Raw genomic sequence first — 20,251 nt, forward strand, 5'->3', positions numbered from 1 at the left:
ATGTGTGCCTGTGTGAACTTGCCACAGTGCATATGGTGAGGTCAGAGGACAGCTTGTAGGAACTGGTTCTCTCCTTCCATGTGGCTTCCAGGGGTTGGCAACAAGCACTTTTATCCACTGCACCGTCTTGCCAACCTCCACCTTGTGCTTTCAGACCTGGGACTTCAGGGTGAGGCTAGTTGGCCTTGCTAGTAAGCCTCAGGGATGCTGGTCTCTGCTTCCCAGCGGTGTGACTACAGTTCTGTGCCACTGTACTTGGCCTTTCACATGGGTCCTGAGGATTGACCAGGCCCGGGCAGCAAGGGCTTTGCCGGCTGAGCTGTCTCTACCCTAGCTGCTTCTTGATTATGCACTCACACCAACAAGATGATTTCAAGGCGAACTATGCTTCCAAATCTTTACCTTAGGACCATTTTGAAAACATTTGCTAGCCAGGCAAGGTGGTGTATGCCTTTAATCCCAGAACTCGGGAGGCAGAGGCAGGTGCATCACTGTGAGTTCAAGGCCAGCCTGGTCTACAAAGTGAGTTCAGGACAGCCAAGGCTACACAGTGAGACCATGTCTTGAAAAGCAAAACAAAACAAAAAAAAAACAAAAACCCAAAAAAAGAGAAAACATATGCAAACATTATTATTTAAAATGAGGTGGGGACTGGACTGTTGGCTTACTAGTTAAGAGCAATTCTTGCTCTTTTGGAGGACCCAGCCTTGATACGCAGCCCCCACAGTGGTGGTTCACAACTGTCTAAATTCCAGTACCATTGGGTCCAACCCCCTCTTCTGGCTTCCACAGGCCAGATGGTACATAGATATACATTTAGGAAAGCACTCATACATATAAAAATAAATCTCAAAAAAAATTTAAAAGAAATAATAAAAATCTAGCCAGGTGGAGGTGGCATATGCCTGTAATCCCAGCACTTGGGAGGCAGAGGCAAGTGGATCTCTGTGAGTTCGATGCCAGCCTGGTCTACAGTGAAAGTTCTAGGACAGCTGCAGTTACACAGAGAAACCTTGTCTCAAACAAACAAATAATAAAAATCTTAAAAACCATTTTAAACAGACTTGGGAAACTGATGAGCTGGTCCATCAAGTGCGAGCGCTTGCTGTTGCCAAGTACCCATGTTTGCTTTTCAGCACCCAGGTCAGGCAGCTCACAACTGCCTATAGCTCCAGTTCCAGAGAATCTAGTGCCTCTTTTGGCCTCTGTGGGCACCTGCACACACACAACACATGTTATCACAGACACACAGCCTCTGTGGACACCTGCACACACACAACACACGTTATCACAGACACACAGCCTCTGTGGACACCTGCACACACATGGCCTCTGTGGACACCTGCACACACACAACACACGTTATCACAGACACATAGCCTCTGTGGACACCTGCACACACACAACACACGTTATCACAGACACACAGCCTCTGTGGACATCTGCACACACATGGCCTCTGTGGACACCTGCACACACACAACACACGTTATCACAGACACACAGCCTCTGTGGACACCTGCACATACATGGCCTCTGTGGACACCTGCACACACACAACACACGTTATCACAGACACACAGCCTCTGTGGACACCTGCACACACACGGCCTCTGTGGACACCTGTACACACACACACGGCCTCTGTGGACACCTGCACACACACAACACACGTTATCACAGACACACAGCCTCTGTGGACACCTGCACACATACGGCCTCTGTGGACACCTGCACACACATGGTCTCTGTGGACACCTGCACACACATGGCCTCTGTGGACACCTGCACACACGGCACACATTCTCACAGACACACACAGCTATACATAAATGAAAAGTACTGGAATTGGGACCAGTGTGACAGCTCAGTGGATGACAGTGCTTGCCACACAAGCTTGGGGACCTGAATTTGAACCCTAGAACCCACAGCCAGATTCAGTAGCTTGTGTCTGTAGTCCTAACACTCCCACACAAGATGATATGTGAGTAACAACAGAGGGACTTTACCTCAGAATAGTGTGGAAATGGAGAACTGACTTCTCAGAAGTTAGCCTCTGTCTTCCACACGTGCAGCAAGGCTCACACTTAAGCGCATGTCCTGGGTGCTGGTTGGTCAAGTGCTTCTCCAGCGCACATGAAGCCCTGAGGGCAGTGCCCAGTCTAGCTGAATTAGTGAGCTCCAAGCACAGTGAGGAACTCAAACAGGAAAGTGATAAGGATAACGGAGTGCAGACCTCACAGCACCACAGAAACACACCCACACGCACATAATAGGCTTGAAGTTTAAAAAAAGGATTTATTTATTTATTTAATGTATTTCAATGCTCTATTTTCATGTGCACCTGTACGCCCAAAGCGGGCTTCAGATCACATTATAGATGGCTATGAGCCACCATGTGGTCGCTGGGAATTGAACTCAGGACCTCTGGAAGAGCAGGCAGTACTCTTAACTGCTGAGCCATCTCTCCAGCCCTAGACTTGAATTTTTAAAAAGAAAAATACTGCTCTTGCAGAGGACCTGGCATTCCTGCCCCACATCAGATGGCTTACTCTAGGAGAAAGCTTCCAGCAGACCCAGTGCCCTCTTCTGGCTCCCATGGGCACCTTTACACATGCCCACACACATATTCATATACTCATAGAGTAAATTAGAGGAATAAAAATGTAGCCAGGAGCTGGGCGTGGTGGCGCACGCCTTTAATCCCAGCACTTGGGAGGCAGAGGCAGGCAGATCGCTGTGAGTTCGAGGCCAGCCTGGTCTACAAAGTGAGTCCAGGATGGCCAAGGCTACACAGAGAAACCCGGTCTCAAAAAAACAAAAAAAAAAAAAAAAAAAAAAAAAGTAGTCAGGTGTGGTGGTGCGTGCCTGTAATCCCAGCACTCAGGAGGCAGAGGCAGGCAGATCTCTATGAGTTAGAGGCCAGCCTGGTCTACAGAGTGAGTCCAGAACAGCCAGGGCTACCCTGTCTTGAAAACAAAACCAACAAAAAACAAAAACAAAAGAGAGAAGAAAGAAAGAAAAGAAAGCTGTAAAAGGTGGTAGGAGCAGTTTTCAGGAGAAACTGAGTCTCTGCTGTGCTCTGTCATGTGTGAGTCCTGTGTGAGGGTCCCACTGTGGAGGCTGCCGGACAGTACTGGATTGCAGTCCGTCTCCGCCCACGAGCCCGAAGTGCTCAAGAGGTGCATTTCAGGGCGAGGCTTGGGAAGCTGTTTCTCCTGAGCGCTCACCTGAAGAAAGTCAGTCACTCTGCTTTAAAGTGTTTAAGTTAGGTTGGGGGAGGGTGCAGGTTATGGTGGAGCACTGCCTCGCAGGTACAGCGTCCCGCACCCCACCCCCAGCACTGCAGACAGTTAAAAAATCTTTATTTAAGCTACGTGTATGGCACATGATTTTATTTTATTTATGTGTTTATTTATTTTTTGGTTTTTCAAGACAGAGTTTCTCTGTGTAGCCTTTGCTCTCCTGGACTTGCTTTGTAAACCCAGCTAGCTTCGAACTCACAGGGATCCACCTGCCTCTGCCTCCCAGGTGCTGGCGGCACATGATTTTAAATCCCTGCACGTGGGAGGCAAAGGCAGGGGGAGCTCTGTAAGTTGGAGGCCAGCCTGGTCTACAAGTCCCAGGACAGCCAGATTTCATAGATACCCTGTCTCCAAAAAGTAACTAATATTAACTAATATCTCACTGGGCATGGTAGCACATGTCTTGGGGGGAAAAAAAACAAACCAACAATATTAATTAATTAAGATCTAATCATTCGACAGGCGTGGTGGCGCACACCTATAATCCCAGCACTTGGGAGGCAGAGGCAGGTGGATCATTGTGAGTTTGAGGCCAGCCTGGTCTACAAAAATGAGTCTATGACAGCCAAGGCTACACAGAGAGACCCTGTCTTAAAAAACCAGGTGGGGGGGGGGAGATCTAGTCATTCAACTAGATCTGGAGGCATAGCACAGGTTTATAATCCCAGTTACTTACAAGGCTGAGACAGGAGGTGTAAGTAGTTCAAAGCCTGCCTGGGCTGCAGAATGATTCCCAAAAGCCAACCTGGGCAACTTAATGAGACTATCTCAAAATAAAAGGAAAGCTAAGCGTAATCCTACCACTTGGCAGGCAAATGCAGCTTGTTCAGGAGTTCAGAGCCAGTCTTAGCTACATACTGAATTCAAAACTAGCCTGAACTGCTTGAGTCTGTGTCTCTTTCTTTAAAAAATAAAAAATTTTAAATTTATGTATATATATTTTTTATTTCACGTATATGGGTGTTTGCACATACAATTTGCACACCAGAAAAGGGCATGGGATTCCATGGGACTACAATTATAGATGGTTGTAAACCACTGTGTAGTTGCTAGGAATTGAACCCATGACTTCTGGAAGAGCAGCCAGTGCTCTTAACTGCAGAGCCATCTCTCCAGCCTAAGTCTGTTTCAAAAAACCAAAACCAAAATACAAAACTTAAGGGAAAAAGAAAAAGAGTGCTGAGGAACTGGGCTTGGCAGTGGTGCATACCTGTGACCTCAGTGCCCAAGACGAGGTCAGTCTTTGTTACTTAGCAAGTTGGAGGCCTGGAACAACGAGACTCCGTCTCAAAAAACCAAAAAGGCTTGTGGCCAGGACTGCGACTCCAGTAGAACACATGCACATATGCCTGCGGCTCTGAGTTCAGCTGCCCGCACATCAGGGGTGGTGTTTAACTACTTATCTACAGAATGATCTAGATCAAATTCAGTCCATTAAAAGATTATAAAAAGGGAAAACAAATAAGGAAGCAAGGACCAGTCAGAGGCTAGACTGGTCCTCAGGGTGCTGAGGCTGAGGCTAGAGAAAACATCGGTGTTTATAACACGGATGAGGAAGCCAGATGAAGTCACTGGCTGGGTAAGTGAAATAGCAAGTGAGTTGCAAAGGTTTTTGAGAAAGCGAGTTACATAAAACTGTTAGCTGAGAAGTGAGGGCTTGGGCTTGGCCAACAACATGTAACACAGCGGCTCTTTCTCCGGCAGTCAACACTAAGAAGGAGTCCGAGTCTGCTCCCGTCAGAGGAGGCACCGTGACTGACCTGGGTAAGGCGGCATTACCGCAGGCCATGCTTGAGGCCTAGGAGCGCTCAGCTCACCTCCCCTGGCCCTCCAGCTTTCCTGTCAGACTCCCCTGCTCCTCTGGAGGCTCAAGCCTTATGTCACGTTTCCCTTCCCTTCCAGACGAACAGGACGACGAGAGCATGGAGACCACTGGCAAGGTGGAGCCAGCTTAGAGAGGCTGTGCCGTCCCTTCTGCCCAGGGTTTTCCCAGCACACATTAATCATAGCTGTTGCCCTGCTCCAGCCCATGTAGTGTCCCCGAGCCCATGGGGCTCATCCTCAACCCCCTGTTGTTAGTGTCCATGCTCCTGGGTGTAGGAGAAACTGGGGGGTGCTGGGCTAGGGCAGGGGCGGGAATGCTGAGTGTCCAGCAGCCTCCGCACTCATAGGATGAGGACGAGAGCAGCACGGGCAACAAGGGCGAGCAGACCAAGAATCCAGACCTGCACGAGGACAACGTGACCGAGCAGACCCACCACATCATCATCCCCAGCTACGCCGCCTGGTTTGACTACAACAGGTATCACCGCGGCTAGTCCCTGGTCTCTCTTCCCAGTCAGTGCGCTGTTTGCCCTGGTTCCTCCAAACAAGGCTTTTCTGCCTCAGTGACACTCACAGGGCGCACTTCCTTCTAGAGGGGCTCCAGGTCTTTAGGAGTTTTAGAGTTCCCCTCTACAGTTTGGAGCTGATTATTGACCCCATCTTACAAGCCTCTCTCCCTTCAGGCTCCTATCTGCCCCCCCCCAACCTTCTGCTGATTCTGTTGTGATTTATCCTGCAGCTGCTTATCAGCCCCACCTTACAAGCCTTTCTCCCTTCGGGCTCCTAAAACACACACACACACCCTTCTCCTGCTTCTGTTGTGATTTATCTTGCAGTGTTCACGCCATTGAACGGAGGGCTCTCCCTGAGTTCTTCAACGGCAAGAACAAGTCCAAGACTCCAGAGATGTAAGATTTCGGCTTACGGTTTTCTTTTGCTGTCCTTTTCTGCATTCAGCCTTCCACATCTAGCCACATCCAGCCAGGTGCTCTGTTAGGCTTACAGAGTCAGGATAGATGCTGCCAGGCAGCCACGCCCTAAACGCTAGAGCATGCTCTTGGGGTTCCCTGAGGATGTCACAGTAGAGCTCCCATTTGCTGCGCCAGTGTTTCTCACACGTGCAGAGAATTTCTGTCCACAGTTGATATGTTACCTGAAATGCGCAAACTCCTAGTGCATGCAGCAACTATAACTAAAAATGTAAATGCTATTGGCTGAAATTTTGTTAGAAAAACAAGATAAACTGGGGAGTGGTGGTACACGCCTTTAATCCCAGGAAGAGGCAGGCAGATCTCTGAGGTCGAGGCTAGCCTGGTCTATAGAGCAAGTTCCAGGAAAGCCAGAGCTACAAAGAGAAACCCTGTTTCAAACAAACAAAACAAACAAAAAACAAGATAAGACCAAGCCTGGTGGCACATGTCTATAGTCCTAGCACTTGAGAGGCGGGGAGGCAAGAACTCAAATTCCTAGCTAGACATTCTCAAAGAGAAGGAGGAACTAAAAGGTCCAGCTCTGAGGATTCTGAGGTCGAGTCTGCATTCTGGAGGAGTAGCCAATAGAGCGAGGAGTAGGGCTGGAGGGGGTAGCACTGAGGCAGCTGCATGCTTGCCTCGTGCACTACTGTGTGTGCTGGAGGCAGAGGCAGGCAGGTCTCTGAGTGTGAGTCTTATCTACATAGATGGAGACCAGCCAGGGCTATGTAGGAGACCTGATCTTGAAAATAAGTAATAAAATCATAGATTAGGGCTGACGAGTTAGTGTTTGTTGAATCCGATAATTGCATTTTCCATGTGTCATGATGGACCCACTCCTCTCTAATATCCTCCCGCCTTGAGCCCCCAGAAAACTTCTTTTTTTGTTTTGTTTTGTTTTCTTTTTTCAACACAGGATTTCTCTGTGTAGCCTTGGCTGTTCTGGTCTCACTTTGTAGACCAGGCTGGCCTCGAACTCACAGCGATCCGCCTGCCTCTGCCTTCCTGAGTGCTGGGATTACAGGCTGTGCAAACTTCTTGTTCATCTCTTTGACTCTGTGAAGGTGCCTGGCGCATGCCGACTTACAGTGCCAGCCCTGTGAAGCTGAGGGAGGGTTTGAGTTCAGGGCCATCTTAGCGACCAAGTAAGACCCTGTCAAACAAAAAGGAATTGCTTTGAGTCTCAGCTTCCCTCGCTCTCCAGGCTTGCATTGTTTGAAGATCTTGTGTGGTGAGGGTGCCTCAGGGTGAGGACATGGGAAAGTGGGTGAGACTGAAAATGGGGAGGCTGTCTCTGTACCTGATGCTCAGGCTCCCCTCTGTGGGATCATCTTTGCTCCTCTTGTTTCATTCTCTGTAGCTTGGCTTGGGTCTCTTCCTCTGAGGGGAGCAGGGCTTGTGACAGGAAGGAAAAGAAGTTTCCAGATGGCATGATTGTGTGGTACGCTGTGAGGGAAAAGTACATAAGTGTCACCTCCCAGCACCAGCTCTTGTCTCCACCACGCACTGGCTAACCAGTCTCAGCGAGGCTGATGCATAGGTCATGGCTAGTTTATAGATGAGGGCACTGGTGGGAGCGACAGATGAGTGAGAGGTCACACAACTAGATCCTTCAGTTGGACTCATAGCCTCACATTTTACACCTTACAATAATTTTTAATTAATTATATACTTTATAATTTAATTTATTTTTAAATATTCAGATGTCTTTTATTTTTCACATTATCTTATGTATGTGGGTATGTGCATAGGAGTGCCGTGCCCACAGGTGCCAGGAAAGGGTGTTGGATCTCTTGGAGCTGGAGTTGCAGGCTGTCGTGAGTGGCCCCGTACAGGTGCTGGCGTCTGCTCCAGCTGAAAACGCCCTGTGTGACACAGGAGGAGTCTAGTTTCAGATAGCTTGACAGCATCATCATGAAAAGACTGGCACCTGGCTTTAGACCTTTCTAACTTAGAATATAAGTTACATCTGTAGTCACAGCACGCGAGAGGCTGAGGCAGAGTCACAGGTTCTTCTTCAGCCTGTTACAACGTAAGTTCCAGACTAGCCTGGACTACAAAGTAAAATCCCCAGCAGAGGCAGGCGGAGCTCTATGAGTTCTGGGCTAGCCTGGTCTACAAAGTGAGTCCAGAACAGCCATGGCTACACAGAGAAACCCTGTCTTGAAAGAAAAAAAAAAAAAAAGAGTGTGCCTTGACTTCAGCTCCCATCACACACACTAAGTGACTTTTGGCTGCTTACAGCTGAGCCTCTGGAGGGCCTGACAGTCTCGTAGTGGGCATGTGCATGCCAATACACATGCCCACATAGAACTGTTCTAGATTCACTTACGTGTACCAGAGGTTTTCCTCCATGTGTGTCTGTGCACCATGTGTGCACCTGGTGCCGTTGGAGGTCAGAAGAGGATGTCAGGTCCCCTAGACCTGGACTCAGAGGTGGTTGTGAGCCACCACCATGCAGGTGCCACAGACTGAACCAGGGTCCTCTGCAAGAACAAGTGATCTTTACTACTGAGCCATCTCTCCAGCCCCCCAAATAAAATAAATCTTTTTTTTTTTTCCAAGCTAAAATGTGTCTGAGATGGCTCTTGGGTAAGGGAACTTGCCAGCAAGGCTGACGAACCGTGTTTGGTCCTCGGACCCCATAAGTTAGAAGGAGAAGATGGACTCATAAGTTGTCCTCTGGCCTCCACACACATGTATTGGAGTCCACACATACGTAATCAATTAGCTAAAAAAAAATAATAAAAAATTAATCGGATAAAGAAAAAGAGTCAGCTAGGTGGCTGGTGTGTGAAAGCCGACAGGCCACATGCATGTCACCGTGCTCAGCACACACGTGTGGACGCCTCTGCCGCCAAGCCCGACAGGCCGCATGCGTGTCACGGTGCTCAGCACACACGTGTGGACGCCTCTGCCGCCAAGCCCGACAGGCCGCATGCGTGTCACGGTGCTCAGCACACACGTGTGGACGCCTCTGCCGCCAAGCCCGACAGGCCGCATGCGTGTCACGGTGCTCAGCACACACGTGTGGACGCCTCTGCCGCCAAGCCTGACAGGCCACATGCGCGTCACGGTGCTCAGCACACACGTGTGGATGCCTCTGCCGCCAAGCCCGACAGGCCGCATGCGTGTCATGGTGCTCATCTCAGCACATACACAGTACCGAAAGAGTGCGAGAGCGTGTGTGGAACCGCTCAGCACATAAAGGCGCTAATCTGACGGCCTGAGTTGGGTTCCTGGAGCCCACATGGAGAGAACCATCTCCTGAAAGCTATCGTCTCACCGCTGCATGTGTGCTGTAGACTACACATGCCTACACACATAGGATAAGTAATCCACAAAACTATTATGTAAAAATGAACCTTAAAAATGTACTGCTACGGGGCTGGAGAGATGGCTCAGAGGTTAAGAGCACCGTCTGCTCTTCCGAAGGTCCCGAGTTCAATTCCCAGCAACCACACAGTGGCTCACAACCACCTGTAATGAGATCTGGTGTCTTCTTGTGGTGAGCAGGCACTCATGTGGGCAGAATACTGTATAAATAAATAAATCTTTAAAAAAAAAATGTACTGCTACGGGCCGGGCATGGTGGTGCACGCCTTTAGTCCCAGCACTTGGGAGGCAGAGGCAGGTGGCTCCCTGTGAGTTCGAGGCCACCCTGGTCTATAAAGTGAGACCAGGACAGCCAAGGCTACACAGAGAGACCCTGTCTCAAAAAAAAAAAAAAAAAAGCACTGCTACACGTCTGTAGTCTTAGCACTGGAAAGGCAGAGGCAGGAGGATTGAGAGTCAACACTGCCCTTAACTAGATGATTTACGCCTGCTTGGGCTACGTGAGACCCTGACTCAAAGTAAATAAACAGTGACAAGCCAGGGGGTGGTATATAATCTGTGCATCTGAAGTGTGCAGCTGCACTGTAGATGAAGGTGAAGGCCAGCCTGTACCTCACAAAACCATTGGCTGCTCTTTCGGAAGACCCAGCTTTGACTCCCAGCACCCACGTGGTGAGTCACAGCCGTCTGCACCTCCAATGGCAGGCACCCTTGGGCACCAGACATGCACGACGGACACAGGTGTGTGTGTAGGCAAAACACCCATGCACATACAAAGTTACAAAACCAAAACATTTTCTTTTGGTGTTTTCAAGACAGGGTTTCTCTGTGTAGCCTCAGTTGTCCTTGGCTTTGTAGACCAAGCTGCCAGGCTGTCCCTGAACTCCACAGCATCTGCCTGCCTCTACCTCCCGAGTGCTGAGATTACAGATGTGTGCCACCATGCCGGCTAAAAAAAGCAATCTCTCAGTTTCTTTTTCTGAATTGGGAAACATGAGCTTTTTCTTTTTCTTTTTTCTTTCTTTTTTGCTTTGTTTTTTGTTGTTGTTTTGTTTTTTGAGACAGGGTTTCTCTGTGTAGCCTTGGCTGTCCTGGACTCACTTTGTAGACCAGGCTGGTCTTGAACTCACAGAGATCCACCTGCCTCTGCCTCCCAAGTGCTGGGATTAAAGGTGTGCGCCACCACCACCGCCTGGTACAGTTTTTTCTTACTTTTTGGAATTTTTTTTTTTTTTTCAAAAATTGGGTAAGATGAGCATGATGCTGTAGCCCTGTAATATCAGCCGAGATTCCCAGGTAAACTGGAGGTGATAGTTTATTTAATCAAAAAAGCCATCAGGAAATATAGAAAAAGTTTCTTTTTTTAGATTTCCTTATTTTGTGTCTGAGAGTTTGGCCTGTATGTATGCGTGTGTACCACATGTGTGCCTGGTGACTGTGGGGTTCAGAAGAGACATCTGATCCCCTGGAACTGGAGTTAATGAACAGTTGTGAGCCACCATGTGGGTGCTGGGAACTGGACCTGGGTCTTCTACAAGAACGGCAAGTGCTCTAACCACTGGGCTACCTCTTCAGCTCCAAGCAAGGAACACTTGAGTACTGTGCCGCTAGTGCATGCTCGGTGCCCCGCTAAGATTGAGTCACATACTCTATTCTTTTCCATTCTTGTCACACAGGAGAGATCATTAGCGCTTTTATCATTTTTCCTCTCCTTGGGCCTTAACAAACAGTAACTCTCTTCCTCCTGCTTAACTCTCTGACTCCTCTCAGCTACCTGGCATATCGGAACTTCATGATTGACACTTACCGGCTGAACCCCCAGGAGTATCTAACATCCACTGCCTGTCGGAGGAACTTGGCGGGTGATGTCTGCGCTATCATGAGGTGGGTCTCTCTTGAAAGGAAAAAGAGTGGCGAGGATCTCTGTGTGTAGTCTCGGCAGCACTACGGATGCCTTCAAGAAAAATAGGGAATACGCAGGAGAGAAACCTGCAAGGAGGAGTGAGCAAGTGACTTAGGGGACAGGAAACTTGTAAAGGAGGGCAGAGGGCTGCAGCCTCCATAGGAAGAGAGGGTCATGGGGTGTGGCCATGGCATGGCTGGAGGCCCAGGCCGCGTGGGATGCTCTGGTGCTGAGGTGGTATCCATGTGGCCCAGCTTCCTTTTCTCTCACAGGGTCCACGCCTTCCTGGAGCAGTGGGGTCTTATTAACTACCAGGTGGATGCTGAGAGCCGACCAACCCCAATGGGGCCTCCTCCCACCTCTCACTTCCACGTCCTGGCGGACACGCCTTCGGGGCTGGTCCCTCTTCAGCCCAAGCCCCCACAGGTAGGGTGAGGGGCTCAGGACAAGGCTGGGTGGGCAGGACTGGGCTCCTTCAGACTTTTCCTTTTCTGTTTACTTTTCACTTTTATGTTTTCAGGGTATTGGTTCAGGAGAGTTGTAGGGTTTCTTCCTTTACCGGAAGTTGGAGAGGGCACATGTCTTCCCAACCTTCTCTCCGCCCTGACACCTAAGCTGTAAGCAGCTGACAGAGAGAAGTTGGTGCTTATCCTCAGTCTAATGTAGGCGATAGAGCCGACAGAGAGAACGGCTTACGAGGACTTGTACGAAATTTTTATACTTTGTCGTGTTTCCCATATTTTTTTCATTTTTGCCTCATAATTATTCCCACCTTCATTTTTCCCCCATTTCCATTTCATACATTACTTAAGAAGAGAAGAAAATATTATTATGTGGCTCATACAAAGCTGCTGACTGACCTTGGACGAGGGTCAGTTGTCCTGCTCCTTAAGAGAGTCTGTGGAGACCCATGTGAGCACAGATGTCTGTCATGCCAACTACATGTCTAGTTACTCATGGAGGCCCCATGGACCAGTGGCATGCGTGTTCCCAGAGCTGTGGGCTGCCCAGCATTTGGTCTTCAGGCCTCCAAGGCCTCGGTCTGCCCATTTCCTACCCAGCTTCCATGACGCCAAGCTCTGTCCCCCAGGGCCGCCAGGTTGATGCTGATACCAAGGCTGGGCGGAAGGGCAAAGAGCTGGATGACCTGGTGCCAGAGGCGGCTAAGGGCAAACCAGAGCTGGTAGGTGGGGTGCAGACCCCGCTGGGCTGTTTATTTGCCCCTTCACTGGGGGGCCCCTGCCCGGGAAGAAGAGACAAGAAAGCAGAGGAGCTGCAGCAGTGAGGGAGGAAGTCCCGCCCAGGGCATTCCTGGCTTCCGGAAGGAAGCTCCTCTGTCTGTTTACCCTGTCTCTGTCTCTCTCTGTCTCTGGTCTCTGTCTCTGCCTCTGGCTCCCTATGGCCAATTATACTCACCTCTTTTTTTTTTTTTTTTTTAAATATTTTATTTAGGTTTAATCTATGTGCATTGGTGTGAAAGTGTCAGATCTTGGAGTTACGGACAGTTGTGAGCTGCCATGTGGGTGCTGGGAATTGAACCCGGGTCCTTTGGAAGAGCAGGCAGTGCTCTTAACCACTGAGCCATCTCTCCAGCCCCTTTTTTTTTTTTTCTTTCCCCTTCTACAAACAGCAGAGCTCTGCTTCCCAACAAATGCTCAACTTCCCTGACAAGGGCAAAGAAAAGCCCACGGACATGCAGAACTTCGGGCTGCGCACAGATATGTACACAAAGAAGACGGTCCCTGCCAAGGTAAGAGGTGCAGCCACCCCGGGGCAGAGACACCTTAACCCCATAGAGCTCAGACTTCCCTGTGCCTACTCACCCCGGTTTCCCCACAGAGCAAAGCTGCAGCTAGTGCCACTCGGGAGTGGACGGAGCAGGAGACGCTGCTGCTCCTGGAGGTGAGTGGGGCAAAGCCAGGGGACCGACTGCCACGGTAAGCACAGAAGTGGTGGGGCGCGGCTGCTCTGTGAGTGGGAGCGCTCATGCAGGCTGGTGTTGAGCAGAGCGTGATCGTGTGATCTCGCCTCAGTGGCACCCCCTTTGTGTCATACCTGTCCCAGGGACAATCAGGGATTTAGGCCCTTCTGTAATTCCATATCCTTTCTTAGTGCTACTTGGAGACCCCCTTGGATCCAGAACACAGAGAGCTTTGAAGCCAGCTGCCCTTAGTAGGATGGGGGGGGGGGAAGCAGACCTCTGAGAAAAGTGTCTAAGTAAGTAGAGTTGTGTCCCCACCACTACCACCAGGCTCTGGAAATGTACAAGGACGACTGGAACAAAGTGTCTGAGCACGTGGGAAGCCGCACGCAGGATGAGTGCATCTTGCATTTTCTCCGCCTTCCCATTGAAGACCCGTACCTGGAGGACTCAGAGGCCTCTCTAGGGCCCCTGGCCTACCAGCCCATCCCCTTCAGCCAGTCGGGCAACCCTGTTATGAGCACCGTTGCCTTCCTGGCCTCGGTCGTGGACCCCCGAGTTGCTTCTGCTGCTGCGAAGTCAGCCCTAGGTAATTCGGGAGTGGACGTGGGGTCGGCCTTCTCAGTTTGCTTTCGTGGGGCTGGATCCTCAAGTTGAAACCTCTCGAGCCTGGCTGCCCTGTTGGCCCTGTTCATTGCTGACTTGGCTCAGGCTCCATTTTGGTCTTAGAGGAAGAGGTGGGCTTGTGAGACAGCGTGACGGGGACAGTCAGGACTGTGCCCCGCTTCATCCCAGCCCCCTCCCCCTGGCTCTTCCAGAAGAGTTCTCCAAAATGAAGGAAGAGGTGCCCACGGCCTTGGTGGAAGCCCATGTGCGCAAAGTAGAGGAAGCTGCCAAGGCTACGGGCAAGGCAGATCCCGCCTTTGGTCTGGAAAGCAGCGGCATTGCGGGGACCACCTCTGACGAGCCTGAGCGTATTGGTGAGCTCCAGCTTTCCTCCGATTTCTTCCTGTTCACCGGGAGCGAGAGCCGTCCCCACCGCATTCTTACCTGTGTTGACACCAGTCACAGCACACACGGGAGCGAGAATCTCTCGGGCTTTATTTTCCTTCAGGGTATCACTATGGGGGAATTTCCTGGTCCTGTCCCTGAGGTTTCAGCTACTGGGAAAGTGTACACAATGGAGACTCACCAGTCATCTCTCCTTCCTTTCTCTTCTCCATGGGCCCAGAGGAAAGCGGCACTGAGGAGGCACGGGCGGAGGGCCAGGCAGCCGATGAGAAGAAGGAGCCTAAGGTATAGAGGCAACGAGCAGGTCTGGAAGAGGCTTCTGGGTACAGCCCTGTGGTAACAAGGAGTCCAATGGCAGGGACATTCTCCTGGAGCTAGATCACCCCTGGGTAAGGGGTGAAGTTGGGGCTGAAGAGATGGGTCTTTGGGAAAGAGTACTTGTTACAGTCTGGGCATGGTGGCGCTCGCCTTTAATGCCAGCACTTGGGAGGCAGAGGCAGGCAGATCGCTGTAAATTCAAGGCCAGCCTGGTCTACAAATCAAGTCTAGGACAGCCAAGGCTACATAGAGAAACCATGTCTCAAGGGGGGAAAAAAGCGTGTTTGTTTTACAAGCCTGAAAACATAAAGTAGAACCCCTAGTACCCACCTAAAAAGTTTGGCATCATTTTATGTGCCTGTAACGCCACCATTGTGGGACTCCATCATTGGAGGGCGAACCTGTCTCCAGGCAGTAAAATACCCAATGTCCTGCTCTGGCTTTGGCACGTACACACATAGGCTTACACACCCATGCACGTGGGTGTACCAGAGTGTGCATACACAAGCAAAAGAGCCCAAGTCATTCTCCAACTTGTGCCCCTGTGAGAGCCAAATCCGCTGATGTCTCCCTGTCTTCTGCAACTGCAGGAAGCTCGGGAAGGAGGGGGCGCTGCAGAGGAAGAGGCGAAGGAGGAGACAAGTGAGGCTTCCAAGAAGGATGAGGAGAAAGGGAAAGAAGGCGACAGTGAGAAGGAGTCGGAGAAGAGTGATGGCGACCCAGTGGGTGAGCCGTCCACCCGGATGCTGAGTGCACACGGGCGGGAGATGAGATGGTTAAAGGCTAATTCAGCCTCTGCTGACACAGTTGATCCTGAGAAGGACAAGGAGCCAAAAGAAGGACAGGAGGAAGTGCTGAAGGAAGTGGAGTCAGAGGGGGAGAGGAAGACGAAGGTAGAGCGAGACATCGGTGAAGGCAACCTGTCCACAGCTGCCGCTGCCGCCCTGGCTGCTGCAGCCGTCAAGGCCAAGGTGAGGGCAGTCCTCAGAGAAGAAGCTGCCCACTTCTGTCCTCTCACGACCCTTAGAGGAAATGTCTCCTGTCTTACTCCTTAAATAATGTTGGCCCGTTTCCTTTTTATTTTTATCCTGAGTGAGTTAGTCATCTCTTTAAACTTTTGTGGGTTTTTTGTTATTTTGTTGTTGTTTTGTTTGTTTGTTTGTTTGTTTGTTTGTTTTTTGAGACGTTTTCTCTGTGTAGCCTTGGCTGTCCTGGACTCGCTTTGTAGACCAGGATAGCCTCGGACTCACATTGATTCACCTGCCTCTGCCTCTGGAGTGCTGGGATTAAAGGCATGCAGCACCACCACTGCCTGGCCTAAACTTTTAAAATCTCTTACCATTAGCTGATCCCAGCCTTTTAATTTATTTTACTTGTCTTATCTCTTGCTATTCTTTTCTTCATAATATATACTATATATTTATGGATATATATTTCATGATATATGCACATACATATATATATTGCAGTTACACTATTCTTTTTTTTGTTTTGTTTTGTTTTTCCAGACAGGGTTTCTCTGTGTAGCCTTGGTCATCCTGGAGTCGCTTTGTAGACCAGGCTGGCCTCGGAACTCACAGCGATCCGCCTGCCTCTGCCTCCCGAGTGCTGGGATTAAAGGCGTGCGCCACCATGCCCGGCTCCAGTTACACTATTCTGAGCTGTGATCATAGCTACCTCCTTAGCCTGCCAGCCTCTGCCCTGCTTTCTCCCTGGACTGTCTGACCCTGTCTCACTCTCTGCCTAGCACTTGGCTGCTGTGGAGGAGAGAAAGATCAAGTCTTTGGTGGCGCTGCTGGTGGAGACCCAGATGAAGAAACTGGAGATCAAACTCCGCCATTTTGAGGAGCTGGAGACGATCATGGACCGGGAGCGAGAAGCAGTGAGTAGAGCATGCAGCCTGGAGCCCACCAGAAGGCTAGGCTTGGGCGCCCGAGGCCGACTGGACACCGCAGGGGAGAGGGCAAGGGAGCCAAGAGGTCGAGGCCCACAGTCAGGGTCTCACTACCACATCTCTAGGTCCTACAACAGAGCTCACCTCTCACTAAGTCTCAGATCCAAGCGACTGAACGGATTAAGACAGAATAAGACTAGGGAGGTAAATTTGGGGAGTTATGGGACAGTGTCGATTTATTCAGTTTCTTTGAGAGGACTTAAAGAGAAATAGAAGATGGGGACTCTGCTCTTTGGAGATATCAAATATACAATATGGTGACATCAGAAACAGTTAACAATGTGTAAATCACACAGAAAATTCAAATTCAGACACTTTCTAGGGGCTGGAGGGGCTTGGCAGTTGAGAACAGACCACTCTTCCAGAAAACCCGTGTCTACCCCCAGTGTCCTTTCACAGGCTCTCACACTTACATGCAAAAATAACTTTTTTTTTTCCTGGTTTTTGCAGACAAGGTTTCTCTGTGTAGCCTTGGCTATCCTAGACTCGCTTTGTAGACTAGGCTGGCCTCGAACTCACAGTGATTGCCTGTCTCTCCTGAGTGCTGGGATTCCATGCCCGGCAAAAATAACTTTCTATTTATTTGTTTGTTTGTTGAGACAAGGTTTCTCTGTGTAGCCTTGGCTGTCCTGAACTAACTTTGTACACCAGGCTGGCTTCAAACTCAGAGAGATCCACCTGCCTCTGCCTTCCGGGTGCTGGGATTAAAGGCATGCACCACCACCACCATGCAAAAATAACTTTTTAAACCCTGTGTGGCGGCACACACCTTTAATCCCAGCACTCAGGAGGCAGAGGCAGGCGGATCTCTGTGAGTTCCAGGCCAGCCTGGTCTACAAAGTGAGTTCAGGACAGCCAAGGCTACACAGAGAAACTGTCTCAAAAAACCAGTAAACAAATACATAAAAATAAAATTAAGTGCTGGGAGATTCAGAATAAAGGACAAAATGCAGAGGCCAGTGAATCCATCTGAAACGGCTCCCTAAGAATATAAAGTCTGTGAAGGAAGAAGAGAGCTTGAGTTGACGGGAACTGAAGCATTTTCAAAGCAGAGTCACAGCAAGCTCAGTCAGAACTTAAATGAGCCAGAACCAGATTGACCCAGCACAGTGAGGAGTATGTGAGTAGCCAGGAGGCACGGCAGGAGGACAAAGGGAGCACAGGGCTGAGTCTTGGGGAAACACTAGCATGAGAGAAAGTAGGAAGCAAAGCATCTGCCCAAGGGTCCTCTGGACCTCGAAACATCACTCTCTCGGCCCTGGCAGCTAGAGTACCAGAGGCAGCAGCTCCTGGCCGACCGACAAGCCTTCCACATGGAGCAGCTCAAGTACGCAGAGATGAGGGCCCGGCAGCAGCACTTCCAACAGATGCACCAGCAGCAGCAGCAGCAGCCACCAACCCTGCCGCCAGGCTCCCAGCCCATCCCTCCCACAGGAGCCGCCGCCGCCACCGGGCCACCCACAGTCCATGGACTAGCTGTGGCTCCAGCCGCTGTGGCCCCTGCGCCTGCGGGCAGTGGAGCCCCTCCCGGAAGCTTGGGCCCTTCTGAACAGATTGGGCAGGCAGGGACAACTGCAGGGCCACAGCAGCCGCAACCAGCTGGAGCGCCCCAGCCTGGGGCAGTCCCACCAGGGGTACCGCCCCCTGGACCCCATGGTGAGTGTGGGTCCCGGTAGGAATGTTTGTTCATTGTAGAGATCCAGGCAAATGCTCTGGTTCCTTTGAGCACGGAGTACCTGATGGGCTCGGATATAAAGACTGGTTCCAGAGGGTAGGCTCCATTTGTAACGTGCCTCCGACAAGCAGGAGCGTTTCCCCAGACACAGGGACTCACCGCTGGCTATCCTAGTGTCGGCTGAAGGAGAGATGGCCCCAGCACATGGCTGCTGAAGCTCAAGCTGGTGTGCAGCATTTTCCTGTTCTCACCTCTTTGTCTCTGTTTTTCTAGGCCCCTCACCGTTCCCTAACCAACAAACTCCTCCCTCAATGATGCCAGGGGCAGTGCCGGGCAGCGGGCACCCAGGCGTGGCGGGTAATGCTCCTTTGGGTTTGCCTTTTGGCATGCCGCCTCCTCCTCCTGCTGCTCCATCCGTCATCCCATTCGGTAGTTTAGCTGAGTCCATTAGTATTAACCTCCCCCCTCCTCCTAACCTGCATGGACATCACCACCATGTCCCGTTTGCCCCGGGCACTATCCCCCCACCTAACCTGCCTGTGTCCATGGCGAACCCTCTACATCCTAACCTGCCGGCGACCACCACCATGCCATCTTCCTTGCCTCTCGGGCCGGGGCTCGGATCCGCCGCAGCCCAGAGCCCTGCCATTGTGGCAGCTGTTCAGGGCAACCTCCTGCCCAGTGCCAGCCCGCTGCCAGGTGAGAAGGGGCCAGGAGGGGAAAGGGGGCGAGGGAGAGGGTTCACATGATGGGAGGGCAGGCAAGTAGGGAAAGGGTGAGATCGTAGAGTTTCCACAACCCTTTTCCAGTGCTCTGGTAAAGCGAGGGTACAAGAGGAAGGCCTCTCTGGGTGCCCTCCATTACCCACGTGGCAGCTGCCACCTCCCACTGCTGGGTCATGGAGGAGTCCACTGGCACAGAGGGCTTCACCTGTAACCCTGGAAACCAGCTGCCCATTTGCATGATGACAGCATTCCTGTGCTTGCTCCCACCACACTCAGATGCCCCTCTTAGAGTCCTTGGGGATAGGACAGTTGGGCATAAGAAGACTTTTCCAGTGTTGTCAGGTTCTGGGAAAAAGGACAGAGTGGGTATCTCATTCATCTCCCTGCTCATTACATGCCGTCCTGGTTCTGTCTTTGTGGGGCCTGGGACTGGATCCACCCCTCAGCTTGCTACAGCTCATTTCTCTTCCTTTTCTCCACAGACCCAGGCACCCCCCTGCCTCCAGACCCCACAGCTCCAAGCCCAGGCACAGTTACCCCTGTGCCACCTCCACAGTGAGGAACCAGCCAGCCATCTCTTCCCCCCTCACTCCCTGAGGAGATCACAGTTCCAGGAACAGCCCTCCCCCACTACTGGGACGCTCTCTCAGCCTGGAGAGTTCATCACTACGTAAGGAAAGCTCCTGTCCCTCCACCGCCCCGCACACCCCGCAGAGGTGTGCAGTTTTATATCCAGTTATTACCCATGGACTTCTAACCAAAAGATGTTCCTTATGCCTGGGAGAGAGAAGGGGACTGTGCCCTCACAGGAAGGTTAGGGAAAGATGTTTATACAGGTTCTACTAGCTGCTTCTGAGGGTGGACCCCTTCAGAGTTACTGCATTTTGAGGTAGATAACATGAAAATGAAAAAGTAAGCCCTTTAAAAGGGAGGTTTTGGCCAGGCGTGGTGGTGCACACCTTTAATCCCAGCACTCGGGAGGCAGAGGCAGGTGGATCTCTGTGAGTTCGAGGCCAGCCTGGTCTACAAAGTGAGACCAAAACAGCCAGGGCCACACAGAGATACCCTGTCTCAAAAAACAAACAAACAAACAAACAAAAAAGAGAAGGTTTTAAAAGACCCATTGGAACCCGCAAAAAAATATTTTTTTTTTTTAAGGGAAAAGGGCAGGTTTTAAGAGGGATTAAAGCTGTGGGGTGGAGCAGGGCGCCGAGCCTGTCTCCCCAGCCCCTTGGCAGTGTTGAGTCAGCCCCCCTCACCCCATCCAGTTTGTTCATACTAATCCCTCCAGATGCTTCCTCGTTGCTG

General features: G+C 50.8%; 1 protein-coding gene across 6 annotated transcripts in view; it reads left to right on the forward strand.

Annotated features, from left to right (window-relative positions):
* The window catches only part of Smarcc2 (SWI/SNF related, matrix associated, actin dependent regulator of chromatin subfamily c member 2), a 32,936-nt gene extending 12,937 nt beyond the window's left edge, over positions 1 to 19,999 (forward strand). The window contains exons 12-30 of one of the 6 annotated variants that reach the window (XM_051170660.1): positions 5,010 to 5,069; positions 5,208 to 5,245; positions 5,477 to 5,607; positions 5,966 to 6,037; positions 11,207 to 11,320; positions 11,612 to 11,765; positions 12,430 to 12,522; positions 12,970 to 13,089; positions 13,179 to 13,241; positions 13,591 to 13,849; positions 14,079 to 14,240; positions 14,492 to 14,556; positions 15,180 to 15,315; positions 15,397 to 15,560; positions 16,337 to 16,471; positions 17,809 to 18,199; positions 18,492 to 18,575; positions 18,852 to 18,917; positions 19,426 to 19,999. In XM_051170660.1, the coding sequence (XP_051026617.1) occupies positions 5,010 to 5,069; positions 5,208 to 5,245; positions 5,477 to 5,607; positions 5,966 to 6,037; positions 11,207 to 11,320; positions 11,612 to 11,765; positions 12,430 to 12,522; positions 12,970 to 13,089; positions 13,179 to 13,241; positions 13,591 to 13,849; positions 14,079 to 14,240; positions 14,492 to 14,556; positions 15,180 to 15,315; positions 15,397 to 15,560; positions 16,337 to 16,471; positions 17,809 to 18,199; positions 18,492 to 18,575; positions 18,852 to 18,917; positions 19,426 to 19,502 (2,384 nt within the window). In that variant the 3' untranslated portion in view covers positions 19,503 to 19,999. Of the gene's footprint in view, positions 1 to 5,009; positions 5,070 to 5,207; positions 5,246 to 5,476; positions 5,608 to 5,965; positions 6,038 to 11,206; positions 11,321 to 11,611; positions 11,766 to 12,429; positions 12,523 to 12,969; positions 13,090 to 13,178; positions 13,242 to 13,590; positions 13,850 to 14,078; positions 14,557 to 15,179; positions 15,316 to 15,396; positions 15,578 to 16,336; positions 16,472 to 17,808; positions 18,200 to 18,491; positions 18,918 to 19,425 lie in introns of those variants that run through there. The other 5 variants (XM_051170658.1, XM_051170662.1, XM_051170659.1 and 2 more) reach the window with 5 other exon arrangements.
* Positions 20,000 to 20,251: the final 252 nt, after the last annotated feature.

Source organism: Acomys russatus, chromosome 28, assembly GCF_903995435.1.
Source record: "Acomys russatus chromosome 28, mAcoRus1.1, whole genome shotgun sequence".
Classification (NCBI taxonomy): domain Eukaryota; kingdom Metazoa; phylum Chordata; class Mammalia; order Rodentia; family Muridae; genus Acomys; species Acomys russatus.